The sequence below is a fragment of the Ammodytes marinus genome (assembly GCF_949987685.1).
Source record: "Ammodytes marinus genome assembly, chromosome: 13".
NCBI lineage: Eukaryota > Metazoa > Chordata > Actinopteri > Uranoscopiformes > Ammodytidae > Ammodytes > Ammodytes marinus.
The window spans coordinates 25316113-25342385 of NC_137217.1; the positions used below are offsets into that span (position 1 = coordinate 25316113).

Sequence of the window (26273 nt, forward strand, 5' to 3'; positions counted from 1 at the left end):
TTTGCGCCCTTCATTTTTGCCCTTCAAATACATCACCATTCCTTAGCTTGAAGGAAGAATACCTTACCACTGCACCGAGCACTTCAGGTCTTAACTTTACCACTAACATTAACAATTTGGCATCTAAACTCACACACCTTTTGCATCATTCGCTTTTTAAGGGGACTATAAGATTAATGTGGCTAGATCAATGACATTTAAGCACCATTTTGTAGAATTACTATTAAATGTCAATCGTGCATGCGGATACTGTTTAAAGCCAATGAAAAATCACTTCACGCTATCTCACTCAAATTAGGATGCAGATGACATCAGGTACAGGGCCAAACCATTTGTGGAGGACGGTGTTCAATTTTGCATTGTGGAAGAGGTGCGCTGCTTAAACCCCATCAGTCATTTTGAGGTCTTGATTGCAGTATATGTTCCACAACACTGAGAAATCACCTTTCAATTGAATCTGTAATGAACTTCCTGGAATGGAAAACTGAAACGCAATTAATGAGCCGAGTTTTTTTTCCTCCTTGTTAGCCACTGCAGGTTGTGTCTTTTAAACTTCCCAAGTAAAGGGTCAAAACCTATAGTGAAAAACAAATACCACAGAGAGAAGGACGTCCTTTTTAAACAAACGAAGCCCAATAAAAACCACAAAACAAGTCGTTTTAAATGTACAAAGTTGCACAGGTCTTTTTTTTTATCAGTATTTGAAAAATATTCAACAATGAAAGTTAAATCAAACAGTAAGAATAAGTAATAACAATAATTAATATCAGCATTAACTAGACTTAATATCAGAACCTTTTTTTATTTTTTTTTGTGTTTGTTTTACTTTTACACCTGAGGGAAGCAAATTAAAAGAGAAACCAGAAAAAAATAACCACCGAAGTTTAAAAAAAAAAAAGAAAGAAAGAAAAAAAATATCACAAAATGAAGTCAAGACAAGCTCATACGTGGGTCACTCAGTTCATCTGTATGTACAACACATTCGCTCCACAACTCTGCATGACAGCAGTGATGAAAAGAACAGTGATGAAGATGAAATCTCTCAGGCTCACAGCCTTTAACATCAGTATTGGGCAGCCATATGGATTCACATGTAAAGGCAGGGTGAAGCAGAAGAACTACAACAGAAACAGGATAATCCATTTCGGAGCTGGCTAGCGAAATGCGGTCTTTTTCCTTTATGCGTGTATTACAGCCACAGAACTGACAGTACTCCATTTGTAACTTTGATTTGAAAGGCTGAGAGAGCTGAGAAAGCATGGTTCTGCTCACAAAATAACCCAAGCATACAGTGGAAACACAAACCCGACACCGGCTTTTTTTTTTCTTTCTTTCTAATAAATGGTCTCTGGATGCATAAGACACTACCACTTTCCTGACACCTACCAACTGGAAAAAAAATTAATTCAAGCTTGTTTCAGTAAGAAACATGACATCAACGTTAGATTGGAGGTGCATTCGAGAATCACATTTCATGTCTTTTTGTACATTAATCAATAATCCCTACAATTCAATTACTTAGTACATTTTACCTTCTGTCAAATCTCACCAAAAACACATTACTGGAAAATAGGGGAAATAGGAATTCAAAGAAAACCTTTGGTCAAAGAGTGTACTCACAAAGGAAAAGATGCAATGACAAGATAGAGGGAAATCATTCATCGCTTTAGGATTAACAAAACACAAATTAAAAGGGCAAAACTGAAGTGGATTCCTATACGTTTCTCCCTCTTTCTAACAATATGGCCCATTAGCTCAACCCTCCCTCCCATACATCTGGGTCTGCACGACGTTATACTGGTTTTCCTCACAGAGGAAAGAAGGAAAGAAAAAGGTGCTCTTTTCATGAAAGTCATGTTTGTCTTGATTGTCCACAAAAAAGAAGTGCCAGCAGGAAGTCAACCCGGCCAAAAAGGATATACAATCACAGCGTAAAACGACAACATCCTTTTACTGGAAAGGAATAGAGAGTCCATAACTCGCTCCTGAAGAAAGACTCTGGAACCTGCATTGGATCGGTGTTTTGCAATACTTGTGTGACTCTGTGTGTGTGCACATGAACTGTGCAAAAATGTGTCTCTGTAACTGTCCTTGGTGCTGTTCAGTCTTATTCGGAGACTGTCTTGCCCTGTGTGGCCTCGTCCTGTAGGCAGCCCTTGCGGATGACGGGCAGCGGGTGGGCTTCTGTATTGAAGACCCAGTCCTCCAGTGGGAGAAGGTCGTCATCAGAGAATAGCAGGTACAGATACCTGAGCAAATAGGAAACACAAGTACTTAGTAACAAAACCAAAGGCTCACTGAAAACCTACCCATGCTTTACCTTTCACATTTGAAACATTTTCTTGTAATTGGCCATATTTAAATATCTCCATCTTTGCAAGAGTCACGCAATAATTCTTTGTGAGCTCAATCTAGCATTACTAACTCATTCACAAGTTAATATTTTTTTGATTGGTCTGGTCAACTAAATTTAGATTGGATGTATTTTAGGGTGTAGTCTAACATTGGGTGAGGCAGCAGCACAGTCCAGTCTAAAAAATTCTTTATTGTCTGCTGACCTGAATATGATATTTGATGCCCTTTTACCCTACACTAACTGTGACACCTCTCTGCACCCTGAATGGCTTGTATTGCTTGATGACCTTAGAATGAGGGGAGGTTCAAATTCAGGCATGACATTGCACAACAGACACTGGTCAGCCATTTTTTCTTTTTACAGGCGAAATGAAGAATATCACATTCAAAGTGTCCCTCAGATGACTCCCGAACATTGGGGCAGAGATGCATCCCCACGCATTCATTATTGGATCCTGTTTTACTTTCTACGTCGATGATGCCACATCTAAACTCCGCCTATTTGCCAGGGTGGTATGTGGTGATTAAACAGGACCTACTTGAGTGTCTCAGAGAGGAAGAAGCTCTGCTGCATGTTGTCGTGGCTGACTGACTCTGTGTAAACGTCGCGGATCCCAGAGAAGCCGGACTCCACTCTGCAGTTCTGCTCCAGGGCCTGGTGGGAGATAGAGAGGGAAAGAGGGCAGGTTTACAAGTGTACATATGTCTCTAAAAACATATAGTGTATTTCTGGACAAATTAAAAACCACCTCTAGTAGCTGACATCCATATTGTACAAATGGAATGCGAAACACTTCTTTTATTTATTAATGTATATTCATATATTATATCACCCACTTAATCAACTCTCACAGAGTGGCCTTCTGCACTGTGCTTATTTAACAAACTGTAGAGGGAAAATGACAGTGCACAGGAGTAAAAAGACTATCACTTATTTGTCAAATATATGGTGTATGAAGAGAAATTCTTGTACAACCAAATAAAAACTAAATTATGGAACATGTCAAGCCCTTACAGCCGGCTATAGACAATAGCAATGCTAAATCAGACAAGGGCTAATGGAGCTAGCCAAGCGGATTAGCACATTATTACCCTTGCTACAAAGGGCTGGTTAATACGTTGTAATTAACAAAGACCCCGGCTGGTTTAAGCTTGATGTTCATGAAGAGAAGGCGTTGTGCATTGCCTTCAACCTCTGTGCCCGATAATTAAAGGCCCGTCAAACTCGTCAGCCTGATCTCTCCACGTCTGTGCACACTAAATTAATGCTAAATCTATCATGCCAGCGCTCCACAGTGTACCACAGCCTCCTGTCCATGCTCCTGTCCTGTCTATTGCCACATTAATAATGGTGCTCTCTATGCAACCTTCACCTCTTCTGCTAGTGGGATTGCTTGATCTACAAGCTAATGTACAGTGCCACACGATACAGAGGAAGCCGGTTGAGGGTAATTGAGGGTGTACAAGGGGCTTGACATAATAGCTGAGGACTAATTTATAAAATCAGCCAAGCCACTACCAGGAGAGAAGTATAGGGTATACACATTGTACAGTACTGTAATATAGCTACTCTTTGAACTACACTGAACTGGAGTAAGACAACATTTGTGTCTTTTTCTTCTAACTGAAAGTTGAGCTTTATAGCAGTAGTTCTTTTGAAGTGAAAACTGGACAATACACTACATAAAGAGATTGATTGTAGCCTTAATGTTGCTATGCAAATGGATTTCTTCAAGTCTGTTTATTAGGTTGTTTAAATAGTCAAAATGTAATAAGTTGTGACATTATGGGTAAAATGTTATTACATTTTGGGCTCAGCATTTTGTTACATAATCGACTAGTTAATACATTTGGGGTTTTATTACATCTTTTAAATTACATTTCGGGCTCTTACAAGTCCTTTTAAACACAACATCACAGAAGTGCTAGGTACAATGTGAACACTCAGTTTCACTTGTTTTCCTCACTTTCTAAAACGGAGCTACACAAAAAATAGTAGTTCATCAATAGTAGATTGATCAGGGCTAATCCCACGCCCATGTGGTGACATGCACATATGCTACCATACCTCCACTGTCCTGTCAGGCTCTTGAACTGGTCAGAAGGATTTTCTCAGGCTGCCTGAGCTCTTCGTTATAATATTATGTGCTTCCTGGAATTCTTGACTTTTTTGACAGTTAATTTGTTCTCTCGTTTGGCAGATACTTTGGACTAGTTCCCACTAATCGGGAATTTATTTTCTGTCACGGGAGTATAATGCTTTAATCAAGCGATGAGAAGCTCTTGTAAGGGCTTTTAGGCCACGCTCAGACGGACAGTTTTGAAATGGGTTGTTCACCTGGCAATGTGACAGACATACTTATGTAAAGAATTATAAAAGAAAGCTTAGAGAGAGGAGTTTAAACCCAGGCTAATTTCTCACCTCTACGAAGCTCAACCAAGGGTGTACATTTCAGAATGTCAGAAACAAACCGCAACCCTTTCTAATATGCGACAGGCAAGGGGATTTTCGAAAGCTATTTGACCAACTGACAAGCAGGTCTGATTTAGTATATTAGCCAGCTTAAACGACACTATGTATGGACTTGGAAGTAACTCTATGGCTAAAATCAGGAAGAATGGAAGTATTTCACGTTTCACTTATGGGCGAGAAAAGGCATTATGGGTGAGCACAATCTTATCTTTGAACCTTGGGATAGCTCTTTTAATCAGAACTAGTGAGGATAAATGCTAATGTATGCAGATATTAACACCGTCTCACCTCGACCGCCTCCCAGCCCCACTCTCTGTACTTGGGGTCGTGGGTGAGTCTCCACATGTACATGTAGCTCTCGATGACTTCTGGTCGCAGGATGTAATATCTGTCGCTCAGCCGGGTTGCCGTGGCTTCGGCTCCGCTGTCAAATCTGAACGCCTCAGGTCCCAGTTTGGTGGCTGAAGAAGACAAAAAAATTAATAAATAAAAGATGGTGAAAATCAAACACTGGGGTTTTATTTTGTAGCTCCTTCACAGCTCAGCTCCTTAAAGCCCGTTTCTAAAAATCTCAAATCCTTTCAAAGCACTCAATGTTTTCCCTTTTTTTCTTCTTTTGCAAGTAAACAACCCAACATCACAGTGTACAGAAGTCATTCACTCACTGTTGGTTTAAAAGAAGAAGGAAAAAGCGCTTGGAGGCAGAAGTTAAACAATTAAGACCTCCCCAGCTGTCCAGATGGTCTCTGAGCTTCTCTTTCTCTTTATTCTTCTCCCTGCCTCCATTACATTTTCCACCACAATTCAAGACTGCGGGGCAAAAGAGATTCTATTCATGATACGGCACAAAGGAACACAGTATATTCTTCCCAAGGTCAGGACAGGAGCAACCACTTGAATTCTGAATCACGCGTGGGGTGGAAGTTGCATTATGGCATGCAATACCAATCGGAAAATTCATATTTAACTACTGTGCTTAATAATGTTTAACCCCCCCCCCCCCTCTGGTTTATCATTTGTGATTTTGGCCAACCACTGTGTAGCTGCTTGGTAGAAAAATTGTAGGAAGCAGCTTCTCTGAGGTCACTGAGGCTGCATCAGATTGGATCAAACAATCATCTTGAAATAAGAAGTCAGTGTGACAGACAGCTGGGTCAGCTAGTCCATTCGAGAGTAAGTGGGCGAGCATGCAAGCAAGACAAGGAGAAGCATTAAAGCAATACAGTATTTACTGTTCTTCATAAATCCACTGGTCAGCCATGTTTTGTTTCCCTTATACTTGTAATGTAGTAATGACCTGGAGCTAATTAGAAAAAAATGACCACCAGTATTGTATGGTGGCTAAATAGAACTATCACAAGGAGAATTGGATAATGAGAAGCCATTGCAGCAATGGCCTCAAGTAAACAGAGTAACACACTTCCAGAAAGGGCAGAAACACAATAGTTACCATTCATACAGGGTAAACAGAAGCTCTAGTAGCAAAATTACAAAACAGTGCCATTAGCTTTTAATGCCAATAATTCACAAACAGTTCTTTATTTACATTAACTGCTTAAAGAACCAATTATATTCAAAATATGCCTATTTAATCGACAGAATTGTATCTCTTATTTAATGTATTCCCTTGTGTGTGTTTTTCAGGTTGATGCTGTCTGCAGGGCTTTTTTCCTCAACAAATTAATCTGGGTTGTTGATGCTTGTGATTAGAATGCTAACGCTAATTCAACTGAGAACCAGCAGTAACTCACAGCACAGACAAGACAATCAATCTTTCAAGGAGGGAATCCAATGATTAGCATGCCTTGGACACATTTTATTCAGAAGTAGTCACAGAAGTTGATTATTGAATAGCAACATCTTATGTAAAACATACCCTTCTGTACCTAACTTTGTCAATGTTCTTTTTTCTTTACCGACATGAGCTTATAGACAGTGATTATGCCATTATGCATATGTAAGTCTTGATCTCCTCAAATTCAGTTAGTTATAGGGGAGATTGGATAATACATTATGGAGAATCACAACTTTGAAATCGTCAGACAGATATGTTATTGGCTGCAAGACTGAATTGCACATTTCCAGAAACTGACCTCTGTGAGATTCACACAGGTCTGGCTTTGTAAAATACTAAAGCTTGTCATGATTTCATAATGTTCTTACACTCAATGGTTACATGATACCAGTGTTGTCACTTAAAAAAAAAAAAAGTATGTTTAAATTGATTGGAATGGAACATGTTTGAATTGCTCTGAACTCCCCATGTAGCCTGCCCTAAACAAGATTTAAGCTATGGTCACACCAGATGCCCCCCTCCCCGAAGCTAAGCATCACAAATCCATTACCACTTTTATATAAAACCAATAACCCTTTCTTCTTCCTTCTACTCTCTCATGAGATCCCCAAATCTCCAGCACCAGTCTGTTGCTATGAAGATGGCAGCGGCCCAGAAGAGTAGCAGCAGGATTCCTCACGGTATCAGTATTTAAGACAAAGCTTGAAATAAAAGCAGCCACTTTATGCACATGCAAGAGCAAATCTCACACTCTCTCCCTCTCTTTTTCCTGCAGACAGCTAATCCAAGAGCGGCTAAGCACCTTCCATATATCCTTTAATGAGTGAAGAGAAACCTGGTGGATGACTATGAAAGAGAAAGTCAGCGAAGCCTTTTGGGCCTACAGATCAAAAGTATTCCAAGCGTATCAAGGAACCTTTTATGTGAGTCATATTAGCTTACTGGAGAAGCGAGAGCGAATGCACACTTGAGGAGGAATCAGTTCAGCCCACCCAACAGTCGAAGTAGCAAAAAAAGAAAAAGAAAAAAGAAAAAAATAATCTTTAAATTAGCAGAGGAGATTATTGTCCAGGCCAAGACAGATGCCAAGGGAGAGAAGATCAAACAAGGGTCTTTCCAAAAATATGTGGGCAGGCTTGTTGCTGGCAACTGTGCTGCTCTTTTTTCATCCCCCTCTCTCTCTTTCTCTTTATTGCACATTTCTCCAGGGGTGTATCTACCGTCTGTGAGTGCAACCATTTCAGAACTCTTCAACCCTTCCTTATTTATGGGTTGGAACAACAGTAAACCTTCCTGTGGAGTTCAATACAAATGTTGCCTACAGCTGTGAGAATTATCGAGAACTTAAATTATTCGCGGCTCCTTATTAGAACCTGTCGTCTCCCTGTTGAGATCAAGCCACCAAGAACCACTCTCCTTTTCGAGTCGGGGCAAAATGAAAACGCCAGAGGCCCCTTTGAATTTACAACATCGCTCCCCTTGACTTTTCATTTTCTCTTAATGCCACCATAACCTTTCTTAACCAGACAGATATACTACACCGCAACATACGACGAACCCCAACATTTCACTGGCTATTCTTAGAAGAGCCAGTCTGTGTGCCGTGTTGAGAAAAAAAATGCATTTGGATTAGCATTTTGATTTATTTGGATCTAAAAGAGTATGCAACTATAATTTACCATTTAAAAAAATAGATCAGCAACCTGACATTTTCCCCAAAAAGTAGATACACAACGCCCACTGGGAGGAATATAGAGACATTTCCACAATTTCTCACCTGATCGTGTGTAGCTCTCGTGGCATGTGTGTGTGATCTCGGCAGCCAGGTCCAGATAGTGTTGTCTCTTCTCCGCTGCTCCGTCGTCAGCCCCGATGCCGATCATGCCCCCAGAGAAACAGGCCAGGTGGCCCATCTTGTGATCCAGGATCCCTCCCCTCCACTCGGCCAGGTAGGTGAGACCACTAGGGGACTTCTGCACCAGGTTAGCTTCAATAGCCTGCAGCACAAAAACACAATGGGTCAGGAATATTTAAACCCAAAATGATACTGTCCATTAATCTTGGTACACTGTGGACCACATACTTATGAGTGCAAATAGCATCAAAGGAAGACAGGACTCTCTATCATTCTCCATTTGTAATTGGGTCTATCATTTACAGCTTTACGTTCTTATTTGAAGGATTCAGTCAAAGGGCATGCTTTCGAATCTGCCAAGGCCTTCCTGTACCCAGACGTATTAAAAAGGGAACAGTGAGACGACATTAATCACCAGCGAATGCAGCACTTTAAATGATTGTTGTGCGTTTGTGTGCTTGCGGTGAGAGCATGATAGGACCCTGAGTCAATTCAAATGCAGAAAGCAGCTCTCAACTATCTCTGAATAATCGCACCAAGCCAGCCGCACCTCATTTTTAAACTGCATAATTTGCATGAAGGGATAAATGCAAATGATGTAATAAACGATGATGAAGGCCGAAGCCAATAGTTGTCCCCCGATTGTGAAATTGGAAAGTGAGGAGTCTGCTCTTCTTTTATTCTTATTTTTCTTCTGGAAGTTCTCTCACATGGACATTCCGAATAAATAGAGAGCAAGAGCAGTTTCCTCGTGCATCATACAATCCTGGGCCACTTGTTAATGCTTTTGTTTGAACACAAACCAAACTCGAGGCAACATGCAACATCGTAACAAATTGTTCCATTCCATCACCAAAGAAAACAAACTATAGGTATGATAACGCCCTTATTGATTCCTTAAAAGGGCAACCCTTCAAGATATGAATTGATGCACTTTCCATGCAATCTCCAATTCAGCTGTCTCTAAACCATTGCAGCTGTTTCCCCAACATATATTTAGTTGCAAATGATGAAATAGGCAATGCATACTTCTGGTATTAATTTACCATAAATGTATCCAAACAGATTATCTTAACAAATCAGATTTGCTGAAGGTCAGTGAACTCATGGGGCTTAATAACACCGTCTGAAATGATGTCTTTAGTATCACTCTTGAGCTCTGTATGTATAGTGTATATTAACAATATGGAGTCTCTGAGGGTGGAATTTTCAAGAGGGTTACAGTGTGTGGGTATATTATTGTGTGAAATTAATATTTATGCTTTTCAAGTTATTCAATACTTTTATGTCGGCAGAGCAATGGTAGCTAATGCCCTCCAGCAGCACTGAACTAACAAAGCCAATACCCTACATTATCAATTTACATTTGATCTGACTTGAATTTAAGAAAATAGCCACGCACTGTGAGTGTGAATAGATGTCTTGTATAAGGGATTCCTTCCATGTGAAAAATACTGTATATCCAGAACACATCTTTTAAATAAATGATTAAAAAAAGAGAGGATAGATCATGCAGAGATAAGAGAAAGAGATAGGGAATGAAATCTCAACCTGATTTTCAGAGACATTTTCAAATTTAGGTTTTGTGTATTTCTCGGTTTCGGTTATGACTACCATGTTCTCTGAAAAAAAATCTTGAGGGCTGAGACTGATCATTTGGCTGGTAATTAGCAGTTGTTAGCAGTAATTCACGGCTTGGATAATTGGAAAATGATCTCTCATTGAACACTGTTCTAATTAGTAATGTACTTTAATATGAATACCAACGATGAGGATTTGTGCTTCGTCACCAGCTTAGATCTCTGTATAAACATATACAGTATATGACTAAATCTGGTGGCGCCGGGGTCCTTGGCCATTTAAATATCAAGTCACAGGGGAGAAGAAGAGTCTGTAATTAGTACTCATGCCTCTGGCTCGTCCCTCTGATGAAAACTGAGGAAATCTCAAAAGCAATATTAAGTTATTGTCTGTGATACTTGCAGCCTCAGGGATTGTGCTTTTCTCAGACATTATCTCCATTAAAGAGGAAAACGGAAGCCTTAGTTTATTTTATTTCAGTGGCTTCAAATGCGCACAGCCTTTTTTATGCACAAAGTGGCGCTGCTATAATGTATTTTACATTACAGTATGAAGTGTATGTCAGTTGCGATCTAGTCACATTACGCAGTAGCAGGAATCTTTCCTTTTAGATGTTATCTTACTTCGTCTCCCCTGTGACCATTCCATCGAGAACATCTGTCACACAAATACTCCGACTGTATAATATCATGGTACAGTGCTTTGGATAAAAGCACACATTATGGTTCTTCACCTGCTTCGGAATAAAATCTCTTGAATTTAAATAGGAGAGGGAGCCATCTTTGAATAAAAGCCCTTGTTTGAATTGATATGCTTTGCACTATCACTACAGAACAGCCGCTTTCAGACATTCACTCTTTTAGGAAATTCATGGGCATTTAAAATATTGGTCTAATGTACAAATAAATGTATTTTACTCAAAAGACCGCCAGATTAACGTTAACAGATTAAATATGCACAAATAAAGATGAAATGCAATCGTTTTTCTACCTTAGTATGGGGCTTTCAAAGGATGAATTTAATTGTAAGAGAACTATTTACTGTGAGAAAAGGGGTTGACCCTCATTGTTCAAGTGTTCCTCAGTCATGGCTCACACAGGTCATTAATTAAGGCCTCAACTGCAACAATACTTCCTTGTTATCATTTTTCTTTCCAATTTAACGCTCCCACTCTCGCACACCGGGTGCCAAATATATCACAGGGGCATTGTGGCTCCTTCCTTAAAAAAGTACCGTCCTGTCTGAGTAAAGCCATGGAGATTTTTACATAACCGACACCTACGCAGTGTGAATGACATAAAGCCTCACTTTGAAGATGAACACAGCCAGCAATGTATTCCAAGTCTGAAAGGGGGTTTAAGATAGTTTATCCTTCCCTCAGCCATCAGCTATCTCCTAAAACCTGAAAGGAATGTCAGTTACCTGCTGTCATCCAACTTGTTTTTATTCGCCTGGCTGTAGAGCACTTTGTATACTCTGATCAAAGGTGTAATCAAATGATTGTTACTGTCCCATCGCTCCATGTGAAATGTAAGATTTACATGTCCATACCTCCAGTGCGTTGTAGTACATCTTCTTCGCATCATCGTCCGTCTTGTCGGACATTAGAAACGATTTGATCAGATACTCATAGAAGCTGTCCCCGAGGCCACCGATGGAAACATGATCTGAGAAGGGAAACAGGAGGGAAACAGGGTTGTAACCAAATATTCAGAATTATTGAAGAGTGTAGAACCTACTTTTCTTAAACAATTCAGACACAAGTTGGCGTATTAATAACAATGGCCGAACTACGCCTGAAAAAAAGTGCAAAAAATAATCAGCGCTCTGGCGGCAAACTAAAGCAGCGAAAAAGAGCATCAACGGATATTTTTTCTTAAGTTAGCATTTATATATGTTGAGAAAAAATTTGTTTCATCTGACCTCCTCTGCAACAGTACACTGCTAACACTGCTAACGGGACTTCCCCCCTTCCCCTCCTTATAGTGACTGCGTTGACATCCATCTCAATAAGGTAACATATTAACTATACCTATGTACCTCATACAACCCCACTACAAAAATACTGAACTATCCCTTTAATATTTTCTCTCTGCAGTGAGACATCACAATTCTAAACTAAAACTGGGAATGTTTGCGACCGTTGTTTGTGCTGCAAGAAACCTGTCAAAGCATTTCAACATTTTATTTGGGGATTTAATTATACTTGCATTGTTGTTCATAGTTTCTATCTGCACGCTTTTGTTCTTTGCTTCTCAACTTCTGCACAACTATTTCCCTCGGTATGATAACAAGTTCTATCTTTTATTAAGCCGACACTGTTGTTATTATTATTATTTCTCTCCCCACACTAGGAAGTTCATTGTCCCCATAATGGTCTAGAATTCATTTTGTACCGGTTCGAGTTCACATTAATTCAATTCATTATATGATTACAGAGACCGAATGAGAGGTGGGAAGTGCTGAAAAAATATGATATAAAAGTAACTCATTCTTGACCATATTGACCCTTCTGGTTTCCATGGTACGTTGATGTATATTTCACAATCATACCAGCCAAAATATGAAATTGCATTATATGTTGTATGTAAAAGATCAAATTGCAGTGTTACAAAACATCTACAACATGCAAGTCCATTCTTACTGCATTCTCTACAGTAAGAATGCATTACATTACATTGCATTACATTTTTACAACCTTTCTTGGCTTTTCTCAGTACTTTGTGGTATGTGGGCACTGTGAACTGATTATAGAAAATGAGATACAATCTAAATTACTTCTGAATTCAAATTCATAAAGACGGAAATTATAATGCAGATGAGACATGCTTAGGTGTCTATCCACTCATTCTCATTTTATGCACACATGACTTTAGCAAACTCCCCTGCAAGGTTATCACAGCACTACCGTGTTTGCCCTAGACACCGACACAGAGCTGGGAAGCCAAGATTTCTGTCCCCTTTTTCAAAATATCTGCAGTTTTTTCTTTCTCTCCATCCTAACCCAAAACAATTAGCCCCTGTAATCATCCAGAGTAACACCTTTTTCGGCCCCAGAGAGTAGTCTTATCCCGTGATTTCGTCACCTTCTTTCAGGTAAATCACACAGATTCAATTTCCTGAAGTAATGGAATCCATTATCATTTTAATAACCCTTAGGAGTCCCACAACCATTGCTATGAGTCTAATATATGAAAAATGAAAGGATAAAGACAGATGGATGACACAGGCAGGCAGCTAGAATAGCTTTGACACGTGAGTGGTGTAAAAAGCCACAGTACGGAGTCAGAAAAGGGGAAAGTAAAAAAATGTGACATCTCACTCATTGAGCCCCAAGCCTTGCACCATACTGTACCATATTATGTACTGTAATGTTGACCCACATTGGTAAAACACAATTATTACTACACCTAGAAGTTCACCAGAATGACCTTCCCATGGCAGCTTAGAGATGGATTTGTCACAAGGTCACATTAAAAACCCTATGTTTATTTTCCTATCATGTAAGAGGGCCATTGACCTCGTCCTTCAGTCCAGATTAAAACAGTTCAACACGTCTCTGTAAATCACATTTATCCATGATCCTTCAACAGTGTCACATACAGTATATTGAGCCAGAATAACAAAGCACTACTCACGTTGGACCCAGTTGCCACTGACCGGACTGAGGAAGTTGGGATACAGGCCGTGGGGTTTTTCAATCTTGTTCAGCACTTTTCTGATGTTCATCACCTGCAAAGATGAAAGAATGTCATCAGGACAATGCCATGGTAACACACACACATTCAACACTGCACTCTATCGTCGCTTCAAGGCTAAAAAAGCATCTTGCAGAGAAATGGCACTTAATCAGAAATCCATGGTCTTGCTGAATCCCACAAAACTTCAGTACAATAGTAGTAAGTTGTCTGGTAAAGTACAGTATGATCTAAGTATGGCACCTTCTCTGTGTAGATGGGATTTCTGGAGAGCTCCGACAGATGAACGAATTCGAGGTGAAGGGTCCCGAACTCAGCCAGGATGCTGCTCCCGGCTGAGGCCCAGCCCCAGCTCCAACTGGTGCCACTGCAACAGAGACAACATCCAAACAAGTATAAGTATCGGAAAAACTCTTTAATGCTAATTCTTTCATACACAACTCAAGACAAACAGAAAATTAAATTCAATTTATTTCAAAGGATAAAACATACTAGTACATATACGGGCAGCATATGTCCACGATAAATATATGATTCTATAAACCAGTATTAAGAATATATGATTAGAAAATTGATCACTACAATGTTAAGAAGTTAAGAAAAAAACTTTCCACTGGGCTGTTGTATAATCTACCAGAATAACAGAACAGTACAGTAGTTGCTGACTAGAATCTGATGTGACAGTAACTGAAACATATATTATTATTAAAAATGGAATGGATATGCATTTTATAATGTATGACAGCTTGTATATGTCCTGTCACCTGTGGTATATAAATAAAGTACGTAGATCTAGGATTTTGTATTTCAGTGCAGCCCAATCTTCTCAATTTCATCCTGTTCTCGACATTGCACTTCTAGTGAGTTTAAAGTTTTACAGCCAGCTTCAGCTCTGAATCATCCTCTTGTGTCAGCGGCAGTGTTACTGTGCAATAGTTCTTTCATTTCTTCCACTTTGAAATGATCCTCTCTAAGTTATGACATAGAACATACTATTTAAAGAGCAGGCTGCAGACGAGCAAAGTTGCAGAGAGACCGCACCTCTTTTCCTTCTGTATTTAGACTCTTGTCTTACTTTTTATTCCCTATTCAGAAATCAATAACCATCAACTGTATGTCTCCAGAGATCTGCATTATGCATTACATCCAAAGTATATTGATCTATTTGAACATGAATCTATTGTCATTTGTGTATCCTCCACCTGAACTCACATTTCCTTGACTATGTGCAACGAGCTGAAACATCGAGTTGATTACTTGTTTAGAGTATTGTACCAGAGGTAGCTTTGAGCTAAACTCTGTCTGCAGATCACAAAAACAAACAGTAATGGGACTCATTACACCAAATAAAGCACCACAGTGCATCACTCATAGCATATACAGTATACTGTATAAACATACTTCCCATGCAGTCAGAGCCACAGGCTGAGCAACAGAACTGAACTCCCCTGTGTGCTGAGTGCTCCCACGTCCTGTTGACGTTCTGTCACACATTAAATATGTTTATTCTAAAGTGACATTTACATATGTGTGTGTGTGTGTGTGTGTGTGTATAAAGTGTGGATACACTTGATTGAGTGTCTGCATGTCACTCCATTCAACCCTCCCCCCCCCCCCCCCCCCAAGACCACACTGGGCAGCCTGCTTCCTCCTGCCCATCTGTACCACAGACCCATGTTGGTGATGTAGCAGGAATTAACTGTAGAATGAGGTAATTAAATCTGCCAGCAGCTGTCCAGCTTGGCTGCTGGGTTAATTAGTAGCAGGTGGATGACAGAGGGGCACGGAAGTATTTTACAAAATAAGGTTAGGAGAGGGTATACTGCAGGGTTTACCAAAATCCTAAACACAGACATAAATGGAGTTTGACAGTTAACAGTTGGCAAAATAACTTCAAGTAATCAAATATGGCTCTAAGGGGATAATATTTTAGATCCAGTCTCACAGGACACATACTCAAACTCAATCATGGTACTATAAACTTTTCCCCCTGCTAATAATGAGCATTTTACCTGTAATATTTTCCAATTTTTATTTTGGCCTGGCTATGAAGTAGTTGAATCAAAAAACTAAATAGCCGCAACTTTTATCCCCACTCTCACTTTAAAAGAGTCAAACCCCAAAACAAAACACAAAAGGATTCTGAAAATGAAAAATGCCTTGGAGTCTTGTTGCGTGACCGTGACATTAACAAGATGGTGTCAATACAGACTTTTAGATGGGAAAGGTAATGGTTCAGAACCGATTGAAAAATGAACACGACTCATTTAAAAAAACATGCAAATATTATTCATATGATCTTCCAAAGTGTTTGTCAACGCAGATTAATTCTTATCCAAATGTCATCTTCATTTACATCTCAGCTGCAGCTGCTCCATTGTCAATAAACAGAGATGTTTAGCCCACCTTATTTTTTCCACTTTTATCAGCAAGTAATAATTACTTTATTAATTACAGATGTGTATCTTCTTTCTTCTCCCTGGCTCCTTCACATGTGACAGGTTGTTTTGTATGTGCCGAGCCCAAGCGGTCCCAATGCATCGCAATAAAATAGTTTGAAACTTAAGTGTGGATTAAAAAGTTCAATACAATTTTAGCATAATTCTTATTTGTTGATAAGTTGGATGTCGGCTCACGTTTTTGAATCGCCCTCTAGTTGTGAGGATAAACAAACTGCCCCGAATGCTGATTAATGCAATGCCAGCGTGACAACTTGATAACATCTCTCTTTTTCAGCAATGGAGGGCGGTTGGAGGTGAAGGCTGGTGCTGAGACTCACCTCCCTAGGTTGATGACTCCTCGGGGGATTCCTGTTGGCGTGTTAAAGGCAGGCAGCAGCTTCTCTCCCAGCTCCAGAACTTTACTCTTGAACATCTGGAAAGAGAAGAAGAAGAAGAAGAAGAAGAAGAAGAAAAACTTAGTAAATAGACCAAGAAGTCTTCATGTTTGACATTACATTTTTAGTACTATAATGATTCAGAAAGAGAAAATTACCAAGCCGAAAAAATAAATCACTGCCACATTTCCTACTTAGCTTTCGGTCTGAAGCTAATGGGCCCTCTACAAAAGGACTCCGCCAGGATTAAAAGCAATCTCTGCGATGTTATCTCCAACAGTCCATTTTTTTTAACCACACTTTCTCTCCCATCTCCACCGGCCAGACCCTCTGGGGCCGCGGCTGAGGCAAAGGTCATGTATCATTTTATCAGCTGGATTATCAGTCACCAAATCTCCATTAGCCAGTGGGAACGATGGTTGAAAAAAAGTGGGTGAATTAAGATATGGAAATCCTGACAGAGAGATAGACGTCTGAGGAGGCTATGAGGGGTTGAAGTAGCACAGGGCAGTGTGGAGAGGAGAAGGGGGAGACTCATGCGAGAGACAGAAAGCCTTGGAGACAAGAGAAAGTGATTGAGAAGAGACAGGCATGGCATATGGAGGAAAAACAAGAGTCTAGACAAAGACAGTCAGAAGGAGATTGTTTGGGAGCATGGCAGCGGTGTGGAACAGTGACTCAGCAGATACACTGAGGAAGATGAAGAGAAGATGGGGGAAAGTGGCTTCACCTGCTGTAAGTTTTATTATTTCTACCATGAGGATGATATATATTTACTGTTAGAATTATTTACCGTCTTATACCCCAAAAACATAATGTTCACAGACTATAAAGGCATTTTCACAGCCTGTAGCTGCGGTGTCCTCTAAAAACCTACCCATGAGCCTTTGCATGAAACACTCATTCATGTTATTGGAGTTCATAGCGACCCCCGAGGGATATTTGCAGCCTCACAAAAAGTACAGTTTTACAAACTATCTCACTGTTTCCAAAATTGGCATGACAATTTTTTATTTTATTTTTTTTTCAAAAAGGTGCTAGTGGTTCAATGCAGCCTGCTAAATAAGATATTCTTGCATATGCTGTCAGAAGATGTTTTCTGCTGTACATGTCGATTGCTTGACCCAAAAATACAGCAGCATAGACCCTTCATTCCATTCAAACCGGTCACTAAATAAGTGAGTAAATTGCATTGACTAAATAAGCAACAACCAAAGTTTGGAAAATACATCTGTAGTTCATATTTATCAGGACAGTGTGAGTGAAATCACTCTTCATTACTAAGAAAAACTGTTTATATTGTATTCAGTAAGGTGGTACAAAAAGTACCACCAAATTTGGTAAGGTATGCGGAATTAGTTTTGAAATTTTGGAAAATGGCACTATAATATTTTTTTGACCATCTATCTAAAGCTGGTCAATGTAGACTGAAAGTCCACTGTTGGTAATGTAGGAGTGTGTGTGTGTGTGTGTAAAATAGAGAGTGTGTAAGTGTACTGCACTACCTCTAGTCCCCTGGCTCTCTATTTTATCAAAGAGAGCACTAATGACCATCCACTTGGTCCCATCTCTGCTCATGTGCTTTCTACCACCACAGAGGCCCACAGGCACACACACACACTTTCAAAGCAGACCCACGCTTAAAACAGGAACACACAACGTCTCAGTTGTGCGTTGAGCTTTAATCTTTTTTAATTTCACAACAGATAGTTCTCCATACCTTTGTCCAAATAATTACGCAGAGTAAAACAAGTATAGTACACACACACACAGACACACTCTAACGTCTAATATCCAACACCAAAACATACACACTCACAAACAGTGAAGAAGCGGGAGCAGCTGATTATACCGCAGTCGTTTATTCTTGCGTGGTTGTTTATAAATGAGTTGATTAATTACAGTAAGACCCCTTTGGCTGGCATCTGCTCTGTGATTTACTGTACGGAGCACACAAGCTAAATTAAAGGCCGTGTTCATAAATCTGTCTTTGCTGTCACACTGCCGGTCTCTTGTGCCACACGGATAGCCTCCTGCAGCATGTTAGCGTCATAACTGCAGTGCTACTGTAATTACACTTTATGTGTGCGCCCCCTCCCCATCAATCCAATAATGCAAAGCTATCAACACATTCCAAGATTGGTTATGTTTTATTTATTTATTTATTTGTGACCCCTCTAACTATTGCGGATTGTGGAAATTCAGCAATGGTCAACACTGATCGAATATGGTAGCCGACAGGTCTTTTGCTTCCCCTTTCCGTTGGAATTCCTGCGGAAGGCCGGACACAATTGGCTTTTCTATCAGCTTTTAACGGCTGACGACACGCATGAGTGATGAAGTCATCTCTCCCACAGCAAACATCGTCAGAGCTCAGAGGAGAGACACTTTGAGCAACATTTCTGGGTCTGTCACTTCTGTTTACCAGTAAAACCTCTCAGTACTCGGCTCAGGAAACACAGGAGAATGGGCTTATGCACTCTTCCATACCGGCAACTGTATGTTTTCTTTTTTTTTGCTCTCAATTCATCCAACTGTCTGTTTTGGGGATTGTTCACAAATCCATGAAATTCCCAAATCCAAAAATTTCATCTGTCAATAGTTTTACGAATTGCTGCCCTGTCTGCTCAGTGCATTCTTAACAAGTACATCTTACAATGTAACACATGTATACATTACATTCAATTAAAAAAATCTAGCCACCAATGTAGTGCTTTATTGAGTATTTAATGCTGCAGGAAGGTGCATGTTGGAACCACACAAATAAACTACAGTAGCCATTTTCATGATAATAAAGGAAACATATTATCCAGGCTAACAGAGAGGCTCAGTCGTGTGCTTTTTTTATTTGTGTTTGGACAACATTGGAGATCCTTCTGCACAGGCAACTTTGCAATAAGACAAATAAACACTCCCTGTGTTCCGAATCGCATACTCTTTTTTCTATTCTACATACTACATCCAACGATAAAAATAATCTAGTTAGGATGCAGTAGGCATACTATTGGAACATACTTTTACTCTCGTATTTCATCATAACATTGCGCCTTGATCATGCCTCTTGCTTTTATATCCGGCGCATCCCCGTTTGTTTTCATATGGAGGCTTCGTCGATGTGACGTCACTTCACGTGCGCACCGGATTGTGGGTCAGAATCGCCCAAATAGGATGCAGTTTTCAACACTAACAATCTTGGCCGGATGAAGTAGGACATCCGGGTACTTCTAACCATCCTAAATCTGGCCACAAGAATCGGGACATCCTAAATCTTTTTTCTACATACTATATAGTAGAAAGTAGGCAATTTGGAACGCAGGGTCCATCTCAAGCCTTATCCTTACAGATGAACCACAGCAACCCAGTGTCTTATTCATGACTCTTTGTTTGATGAGCGAGTTTAGCTTTTCAAGTCTGATTAGACAAGTGACAGACATGGTGAATATATATCGTGGCAATAAAATGAGTAAATGTGTGACTTGGTACAGATTTTTTTTCTAACCAGCCAGTAGATCTCTCACTCTCTCTCACAGTGTCACAGATTCTGAGAACAAATGTTGGCTTTTAACAGCAGAACAAAGCCCCGGCTCCGTTACCCATGCCATCAGCTCCTCTTTATTCACGTTACTGAAATGCAGCAGACAGAGCAGGCAGAAACCTGTTCCCATGAAGATGAAAAATGGATAGTAAACAGCAGTGTCACGGAAAAACATATCTGCAGTTTAAAGGCAATTTTCTTTTCGGCTTCAGAGGACTGCTTGTGGTTCCCTTGATTCTGTCCTTTACTTCTGAGACCATACGCCATGCGGAGGGAATGCATAATGTTGCCTTGTTACCTAGTCCGGCACTAGACACAGTTATTTTCATGCAGCTGGTCGTCTCCGTGAGAAGACTTTATTTGAAGTCACGTCACTTTCCTGAGCTCCAAAAATAACAACCAAATCTAAAAAACTCAGTGGGTGACATTCTGAGAATCTTCTGATGTTTGCCTGGCTGAGAAAAAAAGGAGTTTTCTTTAGACCGCAGATAAGTAATTCTTATTTGGCAGCAGCCCTCTTGTGAACACAGATCTGCAAACTAACCTTGTCTGCCTCCCTCACTATCTCACACCACCATGCAAGTGCACAGTTATTTTTCTCATTATCTTTTCCTAGATGTTGGAGGACTTTTCCTCTTGATCAAAAACAAATCTCACAGAGCAGCTTAAAGGCATCAGACACAGGGATACAAACAAACACTGCCAATCAAATTTGTATTTAAATTCAACTTCAAAAGTATGACTTCAAAATGTAGATTATAGAATAGAATGAGTTAAGTCAAGTAACGTTGCTTTATTGGTCCTAGAACTCTAAAACACATCAACAAACAACTTTTAAATAAGTCATTCATCAACACACTTCATAAGTGTTTAATAGGAAGCACACACTTATAAAACAGTCAGAATATAACCCTGATAGAAGATTATTCTCCTCTGAAGGTGAAGTCCGAAAAAGACAAGGTCCTCTTAGAATTGGAAGGCATCACGTTTGTGGCTATATTCCCCACCTCTTGAGATGTCTATGTGATGAATAACTGATGTATAAGTGAGAGAAAAATTTGACAATTACTCAATAGAAGCAACGCTCATCCCTGTCTCGATCAATCACAGAAGTAGGGAATGCAGGCAGAGTGTACAATCTCATAACACACTTTATCTCATCAAAACTAAGACTGCACTGCAGTTGGTTTTTTGCATTGTATATTTCTACAAAATATAATTTCAGTGGTTGGAGAGAAAGCATTAGTGCTCACACTCACAAACACGGTTCAGTGGCCCTGCTGCAGCTCGCTGAAAGATATCACAGGATTAATTCTTCCGAAGGTGGTAATAAGAAGCTCATTTGCGAGGTGCGAGGTGACTGGAACAAACAAAAAGTCCATTCTTTATGAGCAGCGACCACACCCGGCTTGTGTGGTTTCTCTCCCAGCGGCATTGATCATTATTAGGCTTCTTTTCTTTAATCTGTACCTTCAAGGGCTTGGTGTGGGAACACAGGCGATATTTAAAAAGATGTATAGGAATATTACAAGTCTCGGCTTCATTCGTCTCCCCAACAATAACTCTGCCCTTTCAGTTGCATCTGACAGGAGTGACAGGAGGAGACCTTTCCTTGCACATTGATTTTGTTCTTCATTTCACAAGGCGCTGGTGTGAATCAGAAAAGTCCACAGGTTGCAGCAGCTTCACGCAACAATGGTTCAACAAGACTGAATTTGAGCATGATTGACATTGTTGCCTTTGAGTAAGCTTTATCCGTATTTGGATATTCAGCTTCAGATGGGGCATGTGTTGAGCAGCATTATTGTGTAGTGAAGAGGCCAAAGGAAGAGTCATGATTGAACATTTTAGGAACCTACATTTTTGGCCAGTGATATTTCAATTGGATCTACTTTATTCCACAAATATGTGATTGTTGTGACAGCAACACGTTTTGATGACTCCATCTGAGTAAAAGGATGCCCTGAACATCGTCTGCTAGATCACAGCACGCAGGGCCACATCCGCCACCCTGCCCCGATGTCGAAAACGAAAAAGTACTGTGCATAATTTATGCAGCATAGCATCGCCTGAGAGCCAGTAGGCGAACAAGCTGGAGCATTTCCAATAAATTAGACATGAGGACTTCTCCGAAAACAAACGCAGCGATAAAATGGAAGTACCCACCAAATCCCAAATTGGAAAACAAACAAGTTGCGGCAGCTCAATCTAGCCTCTGCTGGAAAGGACTAGCTCTAAATTAGTTCACATTACAGCTATATTGTTAAGCAATGTTCATCAGCTTAAATGTTCTTCTCTGAAGTACATGAGCCGCCCACCTACTTTGTACCCCTCCCTTTGACCCACTAAACTGGGCTTATAAAAATCCTTTCACAGTTTGCTGACTGCTGCTACTGTATAACACAGCAGTCTCAGTTGCTGTTATTTCTCTCAATTTGTGATGCAATGGCTGTGCATATATATTCTGCCTTGTGCCTCAGCTCCTGACGTTACCCAGAGCATAATTACTATGAGAATGAAAGCACACCATTATATCCGCCATGTGTGTGTGTAGTTGTGTGTTAAAGTCTGGAAAAGAAAAGACATTTCCTGCTGCACAGGATCATGGATCTTGTGAAGATGTGATTGATTTGCTGTTTCAAACATGAGTCAGGTTTATTTTGATGTTTCCAAATCTTTCCTTATTACACGGTAGCCACTGAGTGGCACTGCATGCTTCAGTTTTTTCTTTTGGAAATCCAGCTGTGCTTTTATTCCCATCTAAAGCTGATTGTTTTGTACAATGTTATTGCAATACCAGGCCTGCATGGAATGAAAGAGGGGAGATCCAAAGGGAGGGGATAATCTCCCCATGTTCCACTGTTAATACAATACATGGAGACTACTGGAAATCCTGTTGGATTTGTGGAGATTTCTCTGAGCTACCTGTAACATCAAATCACTGTGTGTCATTGTCTTCACACCTTGAGAGATAATACCATTGGCACACTGGACCCTAATCCACTCCACAGGAAGAATAAGAGATATTTCCTGTCACACAGCAACACTGTCATACCTGTTTACACATCAATAGATGTCATAAAACATCAGTTCTCCCCATCGTGACAGACCAGACAGACTCAGTGTCCCATCAATAATTGAACTTGCAATTTGCCTGGTGCCACAACCTCTCTGCCATCATCACTGGGGAAGAAGAAGAACAAGAAGAAGAAGAAGCAGTGGCTGATGGGATGAAGAGAGGAGCGGTGGTTGGAGAGGATGTCAGGTCCACTTCTCATTAGGGTCATAACAGAGTCTCCCAGGCTTGGTGAAGAAGGACAATGGGCATGTCGTGGCCCACTCAGCCAGACAGAGGAGCTAAAAAGGTAGCTTCCCGACAGAAGATTCCCCCAGAGAAACTACAGGCAATCTGAAAGATCTTGTTCAAGTCTGAGAGAAAAACTTTCTGAGACTGTCAGTCCCATGCAAATGTCTGAGACACAGTAAAACTTTGTGTGTGATGGACAAGCCCCAACCTCAGCGATTTTTAGCAGCATCCAATAAGGAAGTGACCAAAACTGTAGTAGACGGGAAGGGCCACTGGGGGTGGAACCAAGACTGAGCAATTTTTCTTTGACTCACTTGTTAGACAGGCCGTTTTCAAAGTCTTATTAAACCTATTTACAGCCTGGTCCACAAAACCATTTTAGTCTGAATGTTTAGGTCATATCTCCATTACAACACTGAGGGGGGTGAATTTTTTTGGACCACGCTAGTTATTATTCTTTTGGAGGTTAAAATGTATTGGCGCGATCTCTTGAGTGACAGCTCTCCGCCCGTTGTCCTTCACTTTGCCTCGGAGGTATACGTCAGCTATCTCCCTCCCCCCGACGTGAGGCGGAGTAAAAATCTCACAAAATGGCGATGCGCACAAACCAGGATTATTGGATGCCGTGTGAATAACTGAGATCAGCCCAGATGCTACATCCATAGTATTTACTATCTATGGTGATGGATCAAAGTTTTCACACATACCTTTTAATATCCTGTTAGCAAATTTCAATCAGCAAACACAATCTAAAACCTTATTAAAGCACTGCTTAATAAACCCAGAGGCTGCACTGTTCATCAACTGAATACAGAGGTACGGCACCTCCTCAAAACAGGATTGTCCTTGAGGTGGCGCTAGAGGGCAGGCCATGTGGCCATTCAAATTCAAACGGTTAACCGGCTTGAGAGCATGACAGCAGAGGGCAAATAAATGTCACTGAAAACCACCAGTTAGATCGAGATATGTTCTGTGCAAAACTGACACTGTGGCCTGATGCTGGTACAAGAGGAACGCTTATTGGGATTTACAAAATAGAGAATGTTAGTAATGGTCAAATTTGAGGTAGATTTTGACAGTTGCTGTACTAACATCAAATCTATCAACTCTTAGATGTCTTGGAATAGGTGCAGCAAATGCCATTGAAAAAAGGGCACAGTTGTAGCCTAAGAGTTGAGTTGCATAGCACACATACACTTTCAACAGGTGTAACACATGTTCAGCAGGTGTAATGTTTACCATGTTCACAAACACATAGAACACCTGAGGCTGATGGTAATTTAATTAGTTTTCAAGACATGTACTGTACATTTCAACTTGATGATGCCACTACAGTCAGGAGTTGGACGTATCATCCAACACTTGTTTCAGTTATTTAGGTTTGAACGGAAGTGGTGTAATGACTAACAGGCCGACATTGCCATCCCTAAAATGAAGATATAGGATATGTTGCTCTGGACCTAATCCTTCTCAGGATGCTTGTAGTAGAGGCAGAAGCAAAGGATAGACAATGGATCACAGCCATTTTGTGTACAGAATGTCTTTGCATATATATATCTTGTTCTGTACTGCACGAAAACGGTCTACGCCTCCTCTAAATGCTGGACAATACACATACGGCAAATACCTGTTGTTCATTCTGCAAAGGAGATAAACATAATCTGTGAGAAAAGAGCCAGTGGATTGGCACGAAAGTGGTAATGAGATTGGAGGAACACAATGCGATGAGGGGGTGTGGATAAAGTGTGGAAGATAAAGCCGTTGCACAGCCTCAGTGGGAGAGAGACAGGGAGGGAGAGAAACGGAGAGAGGATGGGGGTGGTTTGTTTCTGAATCTTTGCCTGGGATGAGAGGGAGGCATGGCAAGATGAGAAAGATCAGATTTGGATTATCTGTGTGGCCTAGCATGTATCTGCGGTTCAGTTGGCGATATGAGCTATAGTTGCATTGTGGAGTGATAGAGAGGGAAGAGAGAGGAGAGAAGTGGGGATTATTTTTATAAAAGCTACTGATGGCAGAGCTGGGCTTCAAAGCGTCGGCTGCCTCATTAAAGACTTGACTCAGTGATGGATATTGCCACTGGAATGCCATGCATGCGGGGGAGTGACTGTGAGTGTGTGCAAGTGAGAGAGGAACAGATGTTTGGCTGAGTAATGTATGTATGTTCCCTTTATGTGTATGTCTCCACTGTAGAATAAGACGTTGCATAACACGCTTGCAGAGGTGAATGCTAACGGCATGAATCCTACATTGGTGCCTCTGCCGGAGGTTGTTGTCTTGTCAGTGGCTGAGAATGAATATCAAAGTGCTGAGAGGTACAGTAGGAAGCTAGGGATGAACAGTCATGCATGTTAACCCAAGAAGAACATGCACTCTTTGGAGTAAAGTCACAGCCCCGACTGACAAGACTGAAGCCTATGTAATCTATCCTGCTTAAAACGAATACATATATTTATATATATAACCGTAATAATCACTAAGCCTCCATAGAGTCTAAAGTAAGGGCAACTCCGCTTAACACAGTGCACAGGCTGCGTAGCGTAGATAACCGCTATTCAGACCCACAGAATTCTACCACTTTTCCTTGACAATTGGAATGAGTAAGACACTCTAAAAACTCAATTTCACAAATTATTGGAAAGGGATGAAAGCGAAGGCAAGCAGCTTACTTAGTATAATGATAGACATTTCCTGAGCAAGTTATAATGTCATACTGTATGTATCAAAAGAAGAAAAAAAATTGGATACAAGATCAAACTGGTGGCATTGAAGTGGAACTTAGAATTAGGGGGACAGTTAAAAGAAGATGACTGGGACAATACATAAAACAACAAACTC

General features: G+C 40.4%; 1 protein-coding gene across 2 annotated transcripts in view; it reads right to left on the bottom strand.

Moving 5' to 3' along the window:
- Positions 1 to 685: 685 nt before the first annotated feature.
- The window catches only part of LOC307259196 (mannosyl-oligosaccharide 1,2-alpha-mannosidase IA), a 168477-nt gene continuing 142889 nt past the window's right edge, over positions 686 to 26273 (bottom strand). Inside the window, exons 5-12 of one of the 2 annotated variants that reach the window (XM_080038950.1) lie at positions 16537 to 16631; positions 14001 to 14127; positions 13698 to 13791; positions 11611 to 11726; positions 8401 to 8620; positions 5117 to 5289; positions 2895 to 3010; positions 686 to 2249 (exon numbers count right to left, since the gene is read on the bottom strand). In XM_080038950.1, the coding sequence (XP_079895076.1) occupies positions 2108 to 2249; positions 2895 to 3010; positions 5117 to 5289; positions 8401 to 8620; positions 11611 to 11726; positions 13698 to 13791; positions 14001 to 14127; positions 16537 to 16631 (1083 nt within the window). In that variant the 3' untranslated portion in view covers positions 686 to 2107. The remainder of the gene's footprint in view (positions 2250 to 2894; positions 3011 to 5116; positions 5290 to 8400; positions 8621 to 11610; positions 11727 to 13697; positions 13792 to 14000; positions 14128 to 16536; positions 16632 to 26273) is intronic. The other variant, XM_080038951.1, reaches the window with a different exon arrangement.